General features: G+C 38.6%; 3 protein-coding genes across 6 annotated transcripts in view; all 3 read right to left on the reverse strand.

Moving 5' to 3' along the window:
* Window position 1: 1 nt before the first annotated feature.
* Window positions 2-17,823, reverse strand: crot (carnitine O-octanoyltransferase). 3 transcript variants are annotated; one of them, XM_027286835.1, is made up of 17 exons: window positions 9,121-9,420; window positions 7,236-7,359; window positions 6,909-7,033; window positions 6,638-6,819; window positions 6,403-6,527; window positions 6,176-6,287; window positions 5,226-5,319; window positions 4,958-5,083; window positions 4,774-4,875; window positions 4,579-4,662; window positions 4,346-4,453; window positions 4,110-4,240; window positions 3,898-4,021; window positions 3,714-3,792; window positions 3,527-3,620; window positions 2,375-2,494; window positions 2-1,536 (listed from the first exon to the last, which is right to left on the reverse strand). In XM_027286835.1, exons 2-17 carry the CDS (start codon window positions 7,348-7,350, stop codon window positions 1,416-1,418), a joined length of 1,842 nt encoding a protein of 613 aa, XP_027142636.1. In that variant the 5' UTR covers window positions 7,351-7,359; window positions 9,121-9,420; the 3' UTR covers window positions 2-1,415. The 3 variants fall into 3 exon arrangements, with proteins under 3 accessions (XP_027142636.1, XP_027142637.1, XP_027142635.1); XM_027286836.1 differs by lacking the exon at window positions 9,121-9,420 and adding an exon at window positions 17,754-17,823 and having other exon boundaries at window positions 1,416-1,536; XM_027286834.1 differs by lacking the exon at window positions 9,121-9,420 and adding an exon at window positions 10,528-10,757 and having other exon boundaries at window positions 1,416-1,536.
* Window positions 11,491-17,859, reverse strand: LOC104940192 (peroxisomal carnitine O-octanoyltransferase). Of its 2 annotated transcripts, none has more exons than XM_027286837.1 (17): window positions 17,754-17,859; window positions 16,308-16,422; window positions 16,091-16,215; window positions 15,820-16,001; window positions 15,588-15,712; window positions 15,381-15,492; window positions 14,971-15,064; window positions 14,730-14,855; window positions 14,517-14,618; window positions 14,344-14,427; window positions 14,138-14,245; window positions 13,903-14,033; window positions 13,693-13,816; window positions 13,509-13,587; window positions 12,702-12,795; window positions 12,213-12,332; window positions 11,491-12,014 (listed from the first exon to the last, which is right to left on the reverse strand). In XM_027286837.1, exons 2-17 carry the CDS (start codon window positions 16,411-16,413, stop codon window positions 11,894-11,896), a joined length of 1,833 nt encoding a protein of 610 aa, XP_027142638.1. In that variant the 5' UTR covers window positions 16,414-16,422; window positions 17,754-17,859; the 3' UTR covers window positions 11,491-11,893. The 2 variants fall into 2 exon arrangements, with proteins under 2 accessions (XP_027142638.1, XP_027142640.1); XM_027286839.1 differs by lacking the exon at window positions 17,754-17,859 and adding an exon at window positions 17,691-17,709.
* Window positions 17,860-18,562: 703 nt separating this feature from the next.
* acbd7 (acyl-CoA binding domain containing 7) overlaps window positions 18,563-20,738 on the reverse strand; it is a 2,721-nt gene continuing 545 nt past the window's right edge. The window contains exons 2-4 of the mRNA XM_027286840.1: window positions 20,194-20,311; window positions 20,037-20,099; window positions 18,563-19,029 (exon numbers count right to left, since the gene is read on the reverse strand). Of these exons, the coding sequence (XP_027142641.1) occupies window positions 18,956-19,029; window positions 20,037-20,099; window positions 20,194-20,311 (255 nt within the window). The 3' untranslated portion in view covers window positions 18,563-18,955. The remainder of the gene's footprint in view (window positions 19,030-20,036; window positions 20,100-20,193; window positions 20,312-20,738) is intronic.

Raw genomic sequence — 20,738 nt, forward strand, 5'->3', positions numbered from 1 at the left:
ATGTTTTTCATTTGTTTTATTCACATTTTGTCATGTATAAAGGTCAACAGACACACACAGATTACAGATTACTGTAAGGCTTTAAATGCAGAGGAAATGCCACAGTTTATAAGGTTCAGTGTAGTTTTACAGCAGTCAATAACAGTCAGTTATCTTTAACCTGACAAACATGAATAAAGCAAATAAAGCTGCATAGTGTGCAAAACCCATACAGAGCACTGACAAAAGTTAGTCAGTGTGAAGAAACGTGCCTTCTTTACATTAGAGTTGAGATGGTATAGTGCTCCCTCTGTGGTCATTGGCAGTACTTCAAAAGACTGAAAGACATAAGTTTTCAAAAGACTAAAATTTGAGTCTTTCTTTGTTTGTTTTTTGGGCTTCTTATGCTTTTATTTGGACAGTGACGGCCACAGATAGACAGGAAACTCAGGAGAGAGAGAGAGGAGGACATGCAGCAGCGAATGGACTGTGGGTTAAATCCGAACCCAGGCCACCGTGGTAAGGACTCAGCCTTTGTGCATAGGATGCAAACTCCAGTAGATGAGCTGCCAGAGCACCTCGAAATCTTTAAGTATTGATACAGAAGCTCTTGTTCTCATTTTACATACAGGTGCAGATATGGTGATGACACATGACCAAACTGAGTTAAAAAAAGTCACAGCAACATGTAGTCGTATGACCTCAACATGATGAATGTTTTCTTGCTATTCCAGTAATCTACTGTACTGAAACACAGAACAAAAAGTAAAAAGAATCAGCAATTTTAAGTATTGATTAAAGGAAATGTTTGCAATATTTCTATGCTGTCTTAGCATAGACAGCATAGAGTGCCCATTTAAAACACTAAAACAGTTTTTTTGCATACTGCATTAATTAATTGTTCATACAGACCTTTATTCTTTCCTAATGTAATAATAATCCTTCCAATTATGTGATTTAATATAACAAAGAAATCAGAAGTTATTTCCTAAAATTGTCCACTGACGTCAGTGTCATTGAATTTAACCCGCTGGAGACGAACATTACTAAAAAACAGACTTAGCATTATCTTAGTTTAAATGTACATTAATACTATCAGGATTTTAAAAATTAAACATTCTCAGTAAAATTTACACTACAATTACGAAAATCAGAGATTTAGGAAAAATATTTACAAGAACAATTTACACTGAAAAAGTCTTATTTAGCTCTACTAGAAAGAAAAGAAAAGTTACTGGTACTTTTTGATGCTAGAAACAGTGGATGTCACTACTGGTACTGATTCTTGACATTTGCACTGATCTGTGCTGAGAACAAACATTACTATCACTAGCTGTTGGTTATTAACTGAGGATTTGGAAAATCGTGTGTGCAATAACATTCAAACGTGCTGAAGGAAGCCTGTGTTTAGCTACTCTGTCTGTTCTCGTGAACACTTATAGCTGAGATGTGGTGGCCAGGTGGAGCATCTCGTGCAGGGAGCTGTTGAAGCAGTTGAATAGTGACGCAGCATCAGTCTGACGGTAAGATCTCCACGCTGTGATGGAAATCACAATCCTGGAGGGAAAAGACAGCGTAGTGTAGATATGATTTCAATTTAAAGCTATGACTGCTTATTACTGTTGTGTTACTGTTATACTGTGATATAATGAAAACACAGCCATGGTAAATTGTTTTTCCCATTTTAAATTAATTGATCGCAATAAAAAATTGCCATTTATCATTGAGGAAACGGGAAGTCAAGGGAAGGAAAGTAAAAAAAAGGCAAATTTAACTTTATGTGAATTAAAAAGTAGAACTGTCATTTGTTTTGATGAACCTGATTGACATTTTATCTGAAACAGCGTTGCTCTCTCTACAGTTCATCATTCACAACACCTAACAGATGTTTATCGAGGTCCACCAAGATTGGATGAAACCACATGACTCCTGTGTGAGAAATGTTTTTTATTTTCACAAACATTTCATCATTCCTGTTATTAATTAGTTTAACATTCGTTTGACATCACAAATTTAAATTCACTTTATATTAATCAAATCACTTAAAATTTGATTAAATTAAGATTTTATTTTCACCCCTTTATTTTGCATCACCTAAATTTTTATCTGTTCATTTTTGTTACATCTCTCCTTACCTCCCATGTGACACACTACTTCGCAACATCCCCTAATGGTTGCCTTTTAAAAACCTAATTCACTAATGAATTAAGTGATATTATTGTTGACACTGAATAGTATAATAACTATTTCTGTAAATCTTTTCAACAACAAAGAACAGCCTTGTTTTGAAGAGACTTGATATACCCAAAGGTTTTAATATGTAATCTATATAGTTTCATGTAAAAGTCATGACCACTGAAGCAAAAGATTTTCAGAAGACGAAACAGCAGCTCACCTGTCGTCTCTGATGCGGTAGAAAAAACCATATCCATGGGGGACCATGGGAGCTACGGCACCCAGGACTGTGGTGTAACCCACCAGACTGGACGACAGCACGAAGTTACCACCTCCACCACTGCAGACACAAACACAACTCAGTTAGAGGCAGAAAAAAACATCTCATTAGCACTTTTCAATCTGTAGTGTTCTATAATTGATTATGAAAATGATTATTTTGTAGTAGTATTTTTTTTAACAATCTCTAAGAATCTTAAATCTTGTATCTGCAATCTACACCTGTTTTTGTGTCGATGCAGAGAGCCCAACGAATATGATATATTGCTGAGGCCAGTAATGATATCCAGATTTGCGAGAGACACTTACCAAGAAGTAAATTTCAGCCTCAGACCAAAAACTGTGGCTGCCAAATAATGGGGATTTTTTTATGGAAGGACATGACACGACTGACAGAGTGAACTAATATAAAGAACTGCTGGAGCTTCTAGAAATGTAAATTTTGTGGCAGTGCTTCCTCAAATTTGATTTTTAAAGAGAGAGAGAAGCTTTTACATTTGAACTTTGAGCTTTTTAATTTCAACTATTTAAAAGTTGAAATGAAAAAAAAGTCACAAATTAAAATGCTGCCTATAGAACATTTTAGAGCTGTATATTATTTTTACATTATCCAGCATACACGCCTTTATGGACATACTGCAGCTGCGATACGCTGATATCAGTTGTAACAATATGGACCTGCTGATATATCATGTACTTTGTTATCTGTAGACATTTTGATGCGTCATAGTACAACAGGGGGCAGGTTTAATGCCCTCAGATCTTTTTACATGTTATTAGTTACACTGGTGTTTTTTATTATTATTTTAATAAATGTTATAAAATAATTTTATTATACATCTTAGTGAAAACGGATTTATTCATTGAAACGATGGTTGTGGACAGAAAAGTAGTTTTGTATGTGATTGTTTTATTGGACAAAGGTTTTATTTATAATGTATAATTTATACAACAAGATAAGGTAAGATAGACTGTCTTGATCCCACACCAGCTCGCGAGATGGATATATACTCATAATACAATACTTAAAATAAGACAATGACATAAGCAGTATAGACACACTGTTTAAGAAATAAATTAGCTTTTCAGATACCTCTTTGCATAGAGAGGATCCATGAAGAGTTCTGGAGTGGGACGTCCCTCCTCTTTGGCGATAAGATACAGCCCAAGAAGATGTCTGTCAAAACCTGCAAATAATGTTACAATATAACAAGAATTATTATCAGAGACACACACATCAGTGGACCCAATTACAAGCAAGTACGTGTAAACAGACAAACCTTTTCCTTCCTGGGCTTCAGCCATCAGTTTGTTGTGTGTATCAAAGGCCCGCAGCATGGCTTTCCTCTTGCCTTTATCCTGACAGAAAAATGTTTATGTACAATGTCAAATAAAAACTGTTTCCACCTCCTTTGTTTCAGTGATTTAGCCACAGTGCAGGGTTTCAGACATACACACACTCACATCACACATTGGGTCCATCATGGCTGTACACCAGTTCAGAGCCTCCTTGGTGCAGGGTCGCATCGTCTCCGTCCTGCCGTGGTAGAACTTGCGAGTCATTGCTGTCTCATAACAACTTCCTGGCCTGAGAGGAGTGAACAGGGACACTCAGGGTGGTTCACTTCTTAGATTTCAAACATCAGTAAAGATATGGTTAAATTATCAAGTCATACTCTTTGTGCATTCTGTAGTAGGCCAGCTGCATTGCTAGTTGAACAAAGGTGTCTGGATGCAGCTTCTTCTGTTTGATGGTTGCTTTTCCAAATGCTGTGAAGGCGTGACAAACAACCTGCAGGTCCTGGGCCTGTAAAACCAGCAACAGAGTGGACAGTCACTCATATGTGAGCATTTGACAAGTCATTTAGCATCAGGCTTTTCTAGTCTAGTTTGTTGTTTAATGTTGGCTCACCGACTCCAGGTATTGCTGTTTGGCGTGGCTGATATCACTCCGGACTTTTTCGTCCACAGTAAACACCAGCTCCTCAGGAGGAGGCATGGGTCTGACTGCATCTGAGCCCTGAAAGACATCAATGTGTAAAAAAACAAACAAAAAAACAACCCAAAAAACATTTCAATAAACTATTGTTAAAACTATTTATCTGCACAATCAAGTAATTACTGATTATTATTATCAATATTTACCTTCCATTTGCCTTCTGTAGCTTTAATTTGCTGGTCCAGATACCAACACAATGTAACCAATACCATGGCATCATATGGTGCATGCTGCAAAACAATTAAATTTTTATGTTTTAATTTAATTTAAATGTTTTCACTAGGTAGAAAAGTTTGCTTTTGAACAGGATATATTTATCCATGACACAGATACAAACTCACATCACAAGTGGATCCAAAAGTGCCGTCTGAGAACACGACTGAATTGTACGATTTGTCACCCCAGCGGATGGTTGGTTTTCCAGCAAGGGCCTCCATGGTTATCTGTGTTCAGAATTGCAAAGTCACACAAACAGAAACACAACTCTTTTAAATGATAAATAATTCAACTATGTGCAGTCCATACATTTGTGTAGTTCTCTGGAGTGGAGTAGGGTTTTGCTTCATCCAGACATATGACAAACAGGCTGCTCTGGATCGTCTCCAGGATGGTCTTATTGTGTGGATCGATGCTAATTAGATGTTCTCTGGCCTGCAGGGACAGTAAACAGTTAAATGCAGAAAGTACTGGTCTTCAAGATGCTTTTACACTGTAATGTGAGAACTCACACAATCAATAATCCAAAATCTGTTTTAGATCTTATTCACTGAGATGCAAACGAAAGTCTCCATACCTTCGCCCAACGCGTCCTCTCCTCTGAGGTGAGAGCGCACACTCCGTCTCCCTCTGGCTCTCTATCACAGCGCTCTTTCACATAGCTCAGCTGCCTATACAGGTTAAAAATAAAATAAACCTATGGATGCTTTCCATTCAGCTCGTCACAGGTTTCTGCAGGGCTCACCAAGTCGATTTAAAGCCTCTGGAAATGTGGCTTGAAATAGTAAAAACGTGCATATGATGTCAAAGTTAAGCATCTTAAGCATTCAACAACCCTTTCAGACTGAGAACTAAAGATGTTACGCTCTTTCAACCACCAGACAGACTTTTATCAGAAATTTTAGCAGATTAGTTTCACAGCTCACTCTGTAAATTAAGGGTTTATATCGACCAAACAAGAGTTAAAATTGTTGGAACAGAGAAAAGACGAATCAAGATGTTTTGGTGAGTTTTATTTTGGTACTGTTTGAATTAAGTCTGTTTTATGATGAGTTAACAAGGCAATTAGGCTCATCTTCTTTGATAAATGAGAGAAATTTGAATTCAAAAGGTGGATGGATGTATTTTTCTGTTTAAAAAGGAAAACAGGTGTAAGAATGTTTCCTTTTTTAAAAGTTTATGAGTTTATGATGATGTAAATGATGCTGATGTAGCGAAGTCAGTTCCTCTGGCCGGCTTCGAGGTAGGTTGAGTAAGATCAGAGAAGTACTGTTTTGTGGTACAGTTGAGTAGTTCACGGGATTAATTGCATCAGAAATGTCTGAGCATAACCACACCCAATTCAAACCGATATCAGGAAAGTTTACAAAAACTTAAATGACAATGTTTCAAATCTAGAATGAAACTAATTACTGTTAAGTTCATAGACCCTACCTTTACCTAGTTAGAAGGCTGTTGTCAATATGGTGATGTGTTGATTTCATATTAGGGTTTGATTCTGGTGGTGTGTGTACTTGTAATAACTACCTGAGTAGTTCTGGAGGAGTGAGGATTTGTCCATCCGCAGAGAGTGCATCAAATGTGAAGAGCCGTCCACGGCAAATTACTACCAAATGGGACGGGCAAGGACCCTCACGCTCTGCAACACAGCAAAACATACACATTACACAACAGTGACATGTAAACTGAGAAAGTGGGCTAAAGAGTATACAGGTGAGTCTAAAGGTTAGAGATAAGAGCTGAGTTTATTCTACCTGTTTTGAAGTAGTTATGGATGGTGTCCTTCTTCACTCCAGGTACTTTGCATGTGCAGAACAGCATTCTGAACTGGTCCATATCTAAAGCTGTTTTGCCAGCTTTCTGAGGAGCCAGCCTCTCCCTAAAACATGCAAGAAGAAAGAAAAAAAGAAGAAATGAGAGCAAATTTTCTTGACCCTCACACAAATAAATAAAACACAACTTAGAAAAATTTGTGTGAACAGGCCTTACGTGCGGATCAGGTTCCAGTACTGTAGTGTGTGCCATGTGGTAATACTGGCCCTCTGCAGAGAAGTTCCCTCTGCAGGAGGCCAGCAATGCTCCAGGTAAGGCGCTGGACCACCGAAGTTTACATTCAGCTGAGAGGGGACCCGGACCTCCAGATACGCAGTGTCTAACCACCATTCTTCCAGCTGGGAAATTAACAAGTGAAGTAAAACATCATGAGTAAAGAGGACATCTGTAATACCAAAAATAAGACATTTACGTCTCAATTACGCACCCAGTTCTTCTTCGTCTTGGCTCTCTGCAGCAGTTTCTGGTGCAGCTCTTCGCCAACACCCTCTTGAAATTTCCTCACAGTGGCGACTGTAGCTTCAAACTCTTTCTCAGAGGCAAATGGTTGAACTGATGGAAACATGGAAATGCAAAATTAGTCACTATGTCAAGTAAGAGCACTAATTTCTGGTCACTGTGAAAGCATCATTCCACACTGATATATATGATTTTAATTAAAAAGGGACATACATGTTTATATAAAGACAAACAAGAGTAGCAACAGTGAGCAGTTCAGGCCATGTCAGCCGTTTGTACAAAGCAACTATCCTACCTGCATCCAGGTACTTGGAAAGGCTACTCTCCAGTGACGGGACAGGCAGCGGTGGCAGGTTGTTTTGGTGCTGGAAGGTCCGCTCTGGCAGAGACTCTGACAAAAGATTAGCCATTTCTTCTCCCTGTAATACAAATACATGTCACACCAAGATGAAGCTGAGGCTGCCATTGCCTTGTGTCACTGCTAAGACTCACAACTGAATCTCCACAGTTAATAAAACGAATTGTTGCAGCTTTGCACTTCACAGCGGACGTGATATTTATAAATCTTTACAATGGGATCTCCATTTACCTTCGGGAACATTAAAATTTGCATTGAAGCAACTATTTGATTAATCACACAGAGAACTATATGAATAATCTATCACAGTCATTTATCTAGCAAAATCATGTGGCTTTCTTTTGTTTTACATCCTCGTAAATATAACACCTGTTGGTTTTGTTAACAAAACAAATGACTTCTGGCAGGTATTTTTCATCATAATAATAAGCAATAGCAATATCATCTACCATATTGTACATATTTCTGTGTACCAAACTGTCTTCCATGTAAATATAATTCAGTTTTCCTCTTTATATCCTCCATACGTCTACTTTAGCTTAACTTTGTTCTGTTTAACTAGAATTTAAAGCATCAGTGTGTACGATTTAGTGACATCTAGTGGCGAGGCTACAGATCACAACCAACTGAATACCGCTCACCTCACCCTTACAAGCATTTAGGAGAACCTATGGTGGTGGCTTGTAAAAAAATCTAGAGCACCTCTTTGGTTTGTCCAATCTGGGCCACTGTAGCAGTACGACTAAACAGCAACCTCCATGGCTGTGAGGAAAAGCCAATGTGGAAGTGCCAAAACTGCACTTCCTCAGAACAAGTCGACCTCCAGTAAACGTTTACAGCCTGGTACAAAACAGTTTTGGTCTTTATAGCTAAATTCCCTGTTGGTGTTCTGTACATAGGCTGAATTTCTATACAACTCACCTGTTAAAATTATATTTTAGATTTAAAGTTACGCATAATTATCATGCGTGGTCGCTTTGAAAGATGGTGGGTGCAGTTACAGATGGCTTGGGTGATGTCAGGCATACACTCTCCATTCTTTATACTGTCAGTGGTTTTAGCACCATCTTTCAGGTCCAACACTGATCCATGTCTTATTATATATAGTACTATACTATATATATACTTTGAAGACATAAAGCACTCATTTACAGGTAATAAAAACACAATAATACTTATTTTCAGGTGATTATACACTAATGAAAAACATTCCTAAATGTTACACACTGGACCTTTAATCCATGAAAACATGTGCGAGGGGGGGTTGCAACTAAATCTCACTGTGCAAATCATGCATTGTGTTGTGTAATAACAATAAAGCTTAACCTTGAGATAATTAGTGGTTGCTCTAATTTTTTAATAATAAATCCAATCTAATTAATCTGAGAGGCTGGTCTCTGTAGACACCTGACACACAGCGTATGCCCAAATATGGTCTTTTCCTGTCAGTTATAATAGTGTGACACGTTAATTAACGTATAGCTTCAGGCTGTGTTTTATCTGTAACCAAAGCCAAATTAATTAATAATTAACAAACTTTTCACGACTACAAGACTCAATAAATGTCGCTTTTCAATAAAAACACACTAGACTAGCTGCTAACCTCCTTTGTTAAGACTTTTTTTAAAACTTGTTTATTAAGATTTTAAACGGTCCTAACGGTCCGGTATGCTAACGGTAGCTAACGGCTGTGTCTGCATAAACAATGCACGAGCGGACTAACCGCTCTCTGTGCGCCTGCGGCTGTTGGCGAAGTCAACAACAATGTTTGTGACAGTTAAACTTGATTTTAAAAAAGTCCCAGGCGCTTTTGTTGGCTCACCTTCGTCAGGATATGTTGATGTTAGCTTAACGCATCCACACACACCGGCATATACCAGTCTTTGAAATATCTCCAGTCAGCCTGAAGGTGAACCGGGTCTCTCTGCTGGACGTTGTCCACAGCAACAGCAGCCTGGACTGGGTTACCGTCTGCGGCTTGCAGACGAGGGGGCGCGGCGTGAGCTCCTCAAACCGCGCCCCCATTTAAATATAGTCAACAAGCATCGCTGGTTTTCTAATAAAGTCACACACGTTAGAAGACAGCCTGTGCCAGCTTGTATCTGCTGTCTATGGTGATAATTGTGCATGCTTAACGTGCCCAGAGCTGACTGCAAGCACGTTTAATACTGAATGAGTCAGAGAAAACCGAGAACTGTCACCCAGAGAGAAGATGACACAGTGAAACCAGTGATGCTTTTTTTTTTCCAGCTGACTTATAGTTGAAGCCCAACAAAAATAAAAAATCAATATTTCCAAAATCAATGACATGTGCAGACTGACTGGACTTCAGGACAGTACAGGGAACACAAACAGTCCTGCAGGATGTCTATATGTTGCATTGGTTGGACTCACTGAGTTTACTGAGGTAATAAATCAAATAATAATAATAAGAAGAAAAATGGTAATATCTCCAGTTCAAGTTCAATACAGTCTGACTTATTGTGCAGCCAATGGTGTTGTACCCTTTTCATCATTAGATTTATTTTCATATCTTTAAGAGCAAACTCAAGACCAAGACCATTACATTGTTGTTATTTAGTTAAGTTGTCCATGTTTTTACCTTTATTTTTGGCTATTTATACATTTTAATGTGCTTTATTATCATCTTATTTTTTAATCTGCCTCTGGTGTTTCCTCACTGTAAAATGATGAGATAGTGTTTCCTCATTTTTTGCTGTTTTTTGCAGTTTTTTCTGCGATGGCTTCACAGAACCAGAAGTTTATTTATACTGTCAATGATGCAGACTAGTACTTGGCAAGAAGGGGCTTGTCATTCCAAATAACCCACATTTGTTTATGGAGGTGTGTATTTATTTATGCTGTATAATATTGAGTAAAATATATGCATCATATTTTCTGACATGGCATTTGTGTTTGTTTTCGTACTGAGAGAGGTGGTAGCTGATTTAAAAAAAAAACAGTGAGTCACTTTAAAATGATGATTGTTGAAGCTTACAGCTGTAACAACATCTATTTAATGAAGTTATAAAATGTCTGGTTAACAGCAGCAAATCATTAATATGATCATCTACAAGACAGGCCTACTTGTCCTGTGACATATTTTAATAGATGTGTGCCAAAGTCTCCCTGTGTTGTGTTCTTGTGTTGTGCATTTTTACATAAACACAAGCAAAGAAATGTTTTGAAAGCATGTCATACATTTATGCTCACATTTTTCAAAACTCACTTGAAATCCTGTGCTCAGATTCACAAGTGCTTTTAAATCACGGTGGGTTTCTCTTGTGTTTTCGTCCTCAAATGCCGTCTTCTGTCATCGTGAACCTTGACCAACATCCAGTAGGTATCCCACCATTGGTCCGCTCGGTGTTGTTATAGTGTTTACCTGCAGGCTCTCGGCGCGCCCCCTGGTCTGCAGCTGCAGCCGCAGTCCTGCTCCTCACCTTTCCCCTACTTTTCTGTGTCCCGCCCGGAAGCACGTACCGCGCATGCGCACTGCACTTGACCTAAATGTTATCAGTGAAATAATGAGGCATTGATAGTTTGTATGCTGCAGAGAGATGAGGAGTGGATTAAGAATAGAAACTACGAAACTGAAAATAAGATCACTAAATACATAATACTGATTCCTGCACATAGAGGAGATGTATATGTATTTATATGTACACACATCCAACTCAAAATGTTCTCAACAGCACATCCAAACTTGCAAATACAAAGTGCAAATTCAACAATGTATGTGGACACCCGCAGGTATATACTTTGTGGATTTTTGTTTTTAGCTGTTTTGGTTTGGACTCCAGTCAAGAGGGAACCTCAAAGGACAGGTCCACATTTTTTCTCAAATCTGCCTGAAAACAATACTGATATGCACTGAAAGATATTTTGGCTTGTTTGATCAGCCAGACATCATTCGGCCCAGCTCAGGTCTACCCACACTGCATGTCTCTGCAGATTTTTAGATTAGAGAGGAGACTATATTTTTGCAGCCTATGGCAAAAACACAGAAAATTGGATAGATGTGAGATAAACTACGTAAGAAGCATTGCATGGAAAATTTGGCTGAGTCAATATGCAGCATTAGAAAAATTTACAAAATGTGCAAGAGGCAACGCGTGTACAGAAAAGACAAATTGAAGGAAAACCCAGAAAAATACACAAATGCAGATCATCTGATTTTGTATCAGGACAATTACTCAAATTTAATAGTTGAGTGATATTATTACATATTTCAGTAGGTTTTCATTCAAAAAATAAGAAAAATCCATTTAATTTAATTTATAAAAATATATATTTATAGGATATATTGGAATGCTTTTTATTATAAGCTTTATTATAAGCTATTAGGCTGTCAAAACACCATTGAACAGTCTGTTTCTGTTAAATCTTTGTCCATTAGAGAAGAAAAAGAAGTCCAATTTTGCACCACAACAAACAGAATCTGTTGATTTGTGCTGAGAACAAACAATCACTAGCTGTCAGCCAATGATAGTAATGTTGCAAATTGTGTGTCCAATAGGGTTCAAACACGTGCTAGTAGTAGTAATAGCTAGTAATAGCCTGTGTTTAGTGACCCTGTCTGTTCTCGTGAGCACTTATAGCTGAGATGTGGTGGCCAGGTGGAGCATCTCGTGCAGGGAGCTGTTGAAGCAGTTGAATAGTGACGCAGCATCAGTCTGACGGCAAGATTTCCACGCTGTGATGCACATCACAATCCTGGAAGGAAAAAAGACAGCTTAATGTGGATATGACCGCAGATGATGAAAATGCAGGGAAGGTCTACATAACCAGCAAAAAAACATCAGGAAAATATAAAAGTAATTTACTTATTAATTTCATTATTCAACTCAAGTTTTAACATATCACACAGAAGAAACAGCATCATAAAGGCAGGTTTAGATCTTGTCTGCTCACCTGTCATCTCTGATGCGGTAGAAAAAGCCATAGCCATGGGGCACCATGGGAGCTACGGCACCCAGGACTGTAGTGTAACCCGCCAGACTGGACGACAGCACAAAGTTACCACCTCCACCACTGCAGACACAAACACAACTCAGGTAGAGGCAGACAGAAAGAAATCGTACAGAAATATCTGTCCTGCAGTTCAGTTATACAAATACCATAATACCTCTAAATAGAAACACAAATACAACTAAATATTTCAAAGAAAAAATAAGAAAGATAAAGGTTAACATTAAAACTGTAGCATACAGCATATACACATATAGACTGTAGCCGTGGCTGTGTAGCTACGTGACAATAAGGATCTGCTGATATATAATTACTTTGCTTCCATAGACCTCTTTCATAAAATATATTTTGATGTGTTATAGTAGAATAAGGACAGGTTGGGGACAGAAAAGCAGTCATAATTATAATATAAATGAGCTTTTCAGATAGTACCTCTTTGCATAGAGGGGATCCACGAAGAGTTCTGGAGTGGGACGTCCCTCCTCTTTGGCGATAAGATACAGCCCAAGAAGATGTCTGTCAAAACCTGCAAATAATGTCACAAAATAAGAATAATGATGACTCGAATCGAGTGTCTTTGTTACTGTGCCAGTTTTTTTTTTCAATTTCTCTTGTTCATCTTGTTATCTCATGATTTTCTAAATTGTAATCACTATCAACAGAGCTCAACAGTAAAGTTCAGAAAGTAATGATTTTGATATTTAACGTAACAACCACTCAAGGTGGACTCTGATGCTCAGAGGATGCAAAATGTTGCTGTGTTCATAGCTAACATTAGCTAGGATGTTTTATGCAATACTATTTTCACAGTTTAGCATTTGCTTCCAGTAACTCGAGTCTTCAAACTTGTTTCTTAAAGCATTTTTAGTTTATTTTAGTTTGGTTTAGTATTACAGCTATGCACCTCCACACACAATGATGATAAAGAAAAAATAATTCCCATGGTGAGAAAGGGTGGCCTAGCTCCTGAACAGTGATCATATAAAATAATTACATGACAAACCTTTTCCTTCCTGGGCTTCAGCCATACACACACACACACCATTATATGTAGATACCGTTTTTGTCCATTTGTGATTTTTTAGGTTTTCCTGTTGAATTTATTGTTTAATCAAGTACTGGTTGGCAGTTTTGGAAGTGCAGTAAAAACTTCCAGCTTGATGAGAGCTGCTTAGAAAGGGCGGTCTAACAAACACTGATATGTAGCAATTCCAAGCAATTACGTGTAAACAGACAAACCTTTTCCTTCCTGGGCTTCAGCCATCAGTTTGTTGTGTGTATCAAAGGCCCGCAGCATGGCTTTCCTCTTGCCTTTATCCTGACAGAAAAATGTTTATGTACAATGTCAAATAAAAACAGTTTCCACCTCCTTTGTTTCAGTGATTTAGCCACAGTGCAGGGTTTCAGACATACACACACTCACATCACACATTGGGTCCATCATGGCTGTACACCAGTTCAGAGCCTCCTTGGTGCAGGGTCGCATCGTCTCCGTCCTGCCGTGGTAGAACTTGCGAGTCATTGCTGTCTCATAACAACTTCCTGGCCTGAGAGGTGTAAGCAGACACTCAGGGTGGTTCACTTCTTAGATTTCAAACATCAGTAAAGATATGGTTAAATTATCCAGTCATACTTTTTGTGCATTCTGTAGTAGGCCAGCTGCATCGCTAGTTGAACAAAGGCGTCTGGATGCAGCTTCTTCTGTTTGATGGTTGCTTTTCCAAATGCTGTGAAGGCGTAACAGACAACCTGCAGGTCCTGGGCCTGTAAAACCAGCAACAGAGTGGACAGTCACTCAGATGTGAGCATGGACAAGTCATTTAGCATCAGGCTTTTCTAGTCTAGTTTGTTGTTTAATGTTGGCTCACCGACTCCAGGTATTGCTGTTTGGCGTGGCTGATATCACTCCGGGCTTTTTCGTCCACAGTAAACACCAGCTCCTCAGGAGGAGGCATGGGTCTGACTGCATCTGAGCCCTGAAAGACATCAATGTGTGATAAGTGGAAGGATACATCCATTAACTTTATGTGCAGACAGGTAAGGGTTATGGGAGCATGTAATAGTCAATATTTACCTTCCATTTGCCTTCTGTAGCTTTAATTTGCTGGTCCACATACCAACACAATGACACCTGTATCATGCCATCATATGGAGCATGCTGCAAAACAATTAAGCCCCTTAAGATTTATCTTTTGAAATTTTTATATAGTAGAGCCCCTCTAACATGACACAGAAATACAAACTCACATCACAACAGGATGCAAAAGTGCCGTCTGAGAACGCAAGTGAATTGTACGATTTGTCACCCCAGCGGATGGTTGCGTTTCCTGCAAGTGCTTCCTGGGTCATCTATGTGCAGAAGTGCAAACACAATCAGACACATGACTCTTTTGTTTTAAAACAGCCAGTAAACAGCATGTCATGAAATCATATGTAATAAAACTTAAATAAACTTTGTACATTCGTGTAGTTCTCTGGAGTGGAGTAGGGTTTAGCTTCATCCAGAGATATGACAAACAAGCTTTTCTGGATAGTCTCCAGGATGGTCTTATTGTGTGGATCGATGCTAATTAGATGTTCTCTGGCCTGCAGAGACAGTAAACAGTTAAATTCATAAAGTACAGGTCTTCAAGATGCTTTTATATTATAATATGGCAACTTGTTCACAAAATGAATGAGATAATAAACAAAGTGAGCATACCTTCGCCCAACGAGTCCTCTCCTCTGAGGTGAGAGCGCACACTCCGTCTCCCTCTGGCTCTCTATCACAGCGCTCTTTCACATAGCTCAGCTGCCTAAAAATAAAGCGATAAAATAAAATGTTGAATAAAATATTAATTAAATTAATAACTAGTACAACCTGGACCCAACTACTAGTAGTAAAATTATTAGCAAAATTATTAGATACAGTATCTTCGCCCGTTTTTCATCCCTGTTGGAAGTTTATCTAAATGGAGAGGGAGACTTGTCTTTGGCTACTTAAAGATATTCTAAGTGTATCAATGATTACTATCAATGATTAGGTATCAACAGCCGTTGGTTCATGGACGTTTGTTCTCTTGGGTACTAAGTTTTATATTAGGTTTATTAGATTTTATTCTTAATCACCACCTGAATAGTTCTGGAGGAGTGAGGATTTGTCCATCCGCAGAGAGTGCATTAAATGTGAAGATCCGTCCACGACAAATTACTACCAAATGGGACGGACAAGGACCCTCACGCTCTGCAACACAGCAAAAAATACACAACAGAAAGAAAGTGTGCTGAATAGTATACAGGTGGGTCTAAATTTTAAGATAAGAGCTGAGTTTACTCTACCTGTTTTGAAGTAGTTATGGATGGTGTCCTTCTTCACTCCAGGTACTTTGCATGTGCAGAACAGCATTCTGAACTGGTCCATATCTAAAGCTGTTTTGCCAGCTTTCTGAGGAGCCAGCCTCTCCCTAAAACATGCAAGAAGAAAGAAAAAAGATTCATGTAAAATGGAGAACACATTTCCTGATCACACTAAAAACACACAGCTTGTAGAAAGTGTGTGAACAGGTCTTACGTGCGGATCAGGTTCCAGTACTGTAGTGTGTGCCATGTGGTAATACTGGCCCTCTGCAGAGAAGTTCCCTCTGCAGGAGGCCAGCAATGCTCCAGGTAAGGCGCCGGACCACCGAAGTTCACATTCAGCTGAGAGGGGACCCGGACCTCCAGATAAGCAGTGTCTAACCACCATTCTTCCAGCTGGGAAATTAACAAGTGAAGTAAAACATCATGAGTAAAGAGGACATCTGTAATACCAAAAATAAGACATTTACGTCTCAATTACGCACCCAGTTCTTCTTCGTCTTGGCTCTCTGCAGCAGTTTCTGGTGCAGCTCTTTGCCAACACCCTCTTGAAATTTCCTCACAGTGGCGACTGTAGCTTCAAACTCTTTCTCAGAGGCAAATGGTTGAACTGATGGAAACATGGAAATGATTTGTTATTATTAGATTATAATTAGTTTGAGTAACTGTGACACAACAGGTTGCACAAAGCTACTATCTAACCTGCATCCAGGTACTTGGAAAGGCTACTCTCCAGTGACGGGACAGGCAGCGGTGGCAGGTTGTTTTGGTACTGGAAGGTTCGCTCTGGCAGAGACTTATTAGCCATTTCTTCTCCCTGTAATACAAATACATGTCGCACCAAGATAAGGCTGAGGCTGACATTGCCTTTTTTGAACAGTGAGATGAATGCCACCTTAAAAAACACTACACCGCAACACATTATCAATAACTTTTTTTTTATTAAACCAACAATGTCTAACTTTTATACCATAAAATATCAGATTTTGAATCACTTTGATGCTACCTTTCTCCTCTTTCATTCCCACTCTGCACCCTGTATGTCTGTTCTTGCATTATGTTACTTTGCGCTCTAGGGAGTCAGTCTCTGACTAGATGCAGTATCTGATAACATCAGCCTTATTGGCTGTGAGAGATGCGACATCAAGGACCTGCCCAGACCTGCTTCGGGAGATTTTGTGCACTCAGAGGTTAAGGGAAACAAGGGAAACTGTGATCTGAATGTTGGGAAACATGAGCTATTTGAAAGCCATAGGCAAAAATCCAGACAGTCTGTGTCAGCATGGAAAGTAGGAACCAGTCAAACATGTTAAGTTGTCATATGTCAATATAGAAGTGAAAGGCAACAGTTATTCAGGAAGTTGTCAAATCTGTGTCTTTTTCTCCCTTATATCTATATTTGCATGTGAAATGACTTCCAACCTGCTCAAAGTCCACTCAACTGGACTGTATAATAGGATAAGGAGCAAACCTTTGTCTGGGGAGGGCAGGAGGAAGAAGAAGAAGAAGAAGAAGAAGAAGAAAAAGTAAAACTGGACAAGATTGCGAACAAGGCAGTTAGGAAAGACGATGCAAAAATGTATTAAACTTTCACAGAGGGGAAAATATATTTTGGAGGGTGGACACTGACATAAAGAAGGAGGGGTAAGAAATAATGCAAGAAACAGAAAGGAACAAATAATTACGAACAGATTAGGAATATGTCACAGACAGACAGACAGAGGACATAATGTCTTCATATTATGCAGTAACGACACAGAAAGAAGGTCTATGATTTTAGTTTCATGGAGGTTTTGACAAATTGAAAACTGTACTGGATTTAGGAAACAATGCAGATGTGAAGACCAGAGGGAGGCAGTGATGCAGCAATGTTAAAGTTGTTAAATATTCCTCATCTGTGTTGCTGTGCGTATCAAAGCCATGTTAATTCATAAACTCCATTTATGGCCACAAAACCTGCTAGTATAACTTAAAGCAGCGTCCAACTCAATAGAGACTATCATCATTATTATTACTGCTTGTTGAAAGCACTCCGAAAAATGACATTACTCATGTCAACATGTCAACAGCAACATTCGTCCTTACAGTTACATTTAACTTTATTTAATAACTTCTTATCTGTCAGACACAGTGCCTCTGTCGGCTCACCTCCTCCAGGATATGTTGACCTTAGTTTAAAGTGTCCACACACAGCACAAACATCTCCAACCAACCCGGAAGATCAACTTCAGCGTGTTGGCGTGGACTGCAGCAGCAGCAGAGCGCACTGCGCATGCGCATTGCACTTGACCTCAATTGTATGTATATATGTGATGATGCAGGGAGCTGAGAAACACAGTGTAGCCAGAAATATGTGGATTTGTAGTCAGGTTTTTCATTCTTTAGACTGCAGTCAAGAGGATAGGTTCACACTTTTTTCAAGTCTGCCTTAAAATATTAGCAGCTCACAGTCTCACATGCATCAAATCTATCTGTATCAGACAAAAGATAAAGCTTCAGCCCCACCTCTTCCACTCACAAAGCTGATGGTAGTCACAGTTACTCAACACAGCTGATACTTTAAATAATAAATCCAAAACAACAGTTCTGATACTTAAACTTAGACATCACATCTATCAGTGTGAAACAATTAAACAAAGAAACGTTTGTTTATCTCTAACTGAGAGTATTTTTACTCAGAAAATCTAGATTTTGTCCCCCCATCACTTACATTGGATTATATTTTTTTGTAGTTTATTTTTTGTAGAGTATTTTCTTATCCACCTTGTGAGACAAGGATTAACTTAACATAATCTAAAAAGACCTCATCTTACTAATTCAAAAACGTAGCAAATAAAGCGATAGAGCTCTGTAAAAGGGGACAAGATTCAGTTTTTCTTTAAACTGTATTGCATTATAACACCAGGTCTTTTTGTCCACCCCGTTTATATCACTGAAAAAACATACAAACAAAGAAATGCAGTTCAGAAAGTTGTTTTATGTTTAATATTTGTGCAGTAGTTTAATGTTTGACAGCATTTAGATTAGAATCAAGTTGCATATTAAAGTGCACATGTATACAGTATATTGTTGTGTACATGTTGACATCAACAATAAACTACATTAATCTGATAAAACATCACATTGTTTTATTTATTAAGGATGCATAGCAGTTCTCTTGAATTGTATATTAATGTTAATAATCTATGTAAAAAAAAGACACACATTTTAAATGACAATTATCCTGCTTAATTATGGCCTCTGATAGCAGAAGGCTACTTATGATATGTAGACAGCAGCACTGTTTTAGTAGTTATGTTAGTAGTCTTGTTGTTTTTCATTTCTTCGGCTTCTTCAGCGTAACGTGACCCTTACATGCCGTATTTGCTGATCATTTCGTTTGCGAGTGTAATGTATTCTGCCATGGCATCGTCCTTGGACATTCCTGAAAGAGTGAGTACAAAGTATCTGGATTAAAAACACAAAATATCAATATGCTGTTGTTCTAGTACTTTGGTCCGGACTGAAATATCTACAACTATCATTATTATTCATGAATCCTGCTAACTTTGGTGATCCCATGACTTTTTCTCTAGCACCACCAGCAGTTTGCCATTTGTGGCTTTGACTGAAATGCCTCAACAAACCCCTGAAGAAATTATACATCCTGTGACATCTAGTGTCAGTATCAGGCTGAAATTCCACTTTGTGACCACATAATTGTAAAATTAATAAAAAATTTTCATCAGCCTCAGCTGTACTTTGTGTGTATCAGCAACCTCCATAGCTGTGATGTGAAGCCAATGCAGAAGTGCAAAAAACTGCAGTTTCTTTAACGGCCACTTAAGGCTGGCTACAGAATGAGTAAGTCTGCATAAGCCCTCATATTAAAATGTCTAACTTCACAGCAGAAATAAACATGTTTATAGCCTGGTACAAAAAACTGTTTTGTTCTCTATAGCTAATTTCCCCGTTCATGACAACTGTACTGATGGTGAATTTATATAGAACTCACCTGTTCAAAATATATTAAGGCTTAAAGTTATGCATAATTAACACTGTGGCTGCTTTGATGACAGATGGGTGCTGTTACAGATGGCTTGTTTAAGCACACAGGTGTCATTCGACCTGCCTCAGGTTCACTGATGCTCCACGTCTTTGCCAATATTTAAATTAGGCAGGGCAGCCAACATGCCAGCAACCAGAGCCACCACACTCTTAGAAACCTAGGGGTGAAGTCACGAATACAACGCCCATTCTTTATACTGTCAGTGATGCTGACAGTATAAAGTGAGGATGGTATAAATATTACATCTGCAGCAACAACCACATGTTAGCATCGTTATTGTCAGAGTATCAGGACATTCTGGAGTTCACAGCTGATACTGAAGTGACAAGCTGTACTGTCTGTCCATTTTAAAGCTACAACCATTTTATCTTTTTCTTTGTTACCTTTCCTGGAATTCCAGGCATCCCATTTGGCTTTTCCTTTCAGGTCCGTCATTCCTGGTTTATCTACATTGTGACAGCACACAGAGAAGAGGAAATGTTCAGAATCTAAGGCACATTTTATGGTAGTGATTCAGCTTTTTTTTCCAGCAAGTCATACCGATGTTAACATCTCCGGCAACCGCCTGCTTATAAAGGCCATACAGGTGCAGCAACTCTTCATCTGTAGGCCTCTTCTTCAGGTTCTTCACATCCGCTGCTACCTTCTCAAACTCTGCCTGCAGATGACAGACGGTCCACACTCAAGTCACTCCCTGTATTCCTGATTAATTATTCAAAATGTAGCTATTATATTTGCATAGGGTTAGCAATGATCTTTGCCAAGTGATGAGTCATGCTAAGATATTTAGAGCAGCAATCACAGAATATGATAATGTGCATATTAATCAGTTACAGACAACACTGAATAAGAAATCAGAGCATAGTATTCCAGTCATGGTGCAGAGCCTGGGAAACCTAGTGTTGCACAAACAATGGGCTTTTATTCAACACTCTGGTGCTTTTGTGCCTATTTGAGTAATCTACTTTACAAAGGATCCAGGACAGGACAGATAATTATAGACCTAGACCACAAGAAAACCCTGTTAGCATGGAGAAAAACCTGAAATCCCCTAAACTTTAACACTTAAACTCAAGATTATTATA

This window comes from Larimichthys crocea, chromosome XIII (assembly GCF_000972845.2).
Source record: "Larimichthys crocea isolate SSNF chromosome XIII, L_crocea_2.0, whole genome shotgun sequence".
Taxonomy (NCBI): Eukaryota; Metazoa; Chordata; class Actinopteri; family Sciaenidae; genus Larimichthys; species Larimichthys crocea.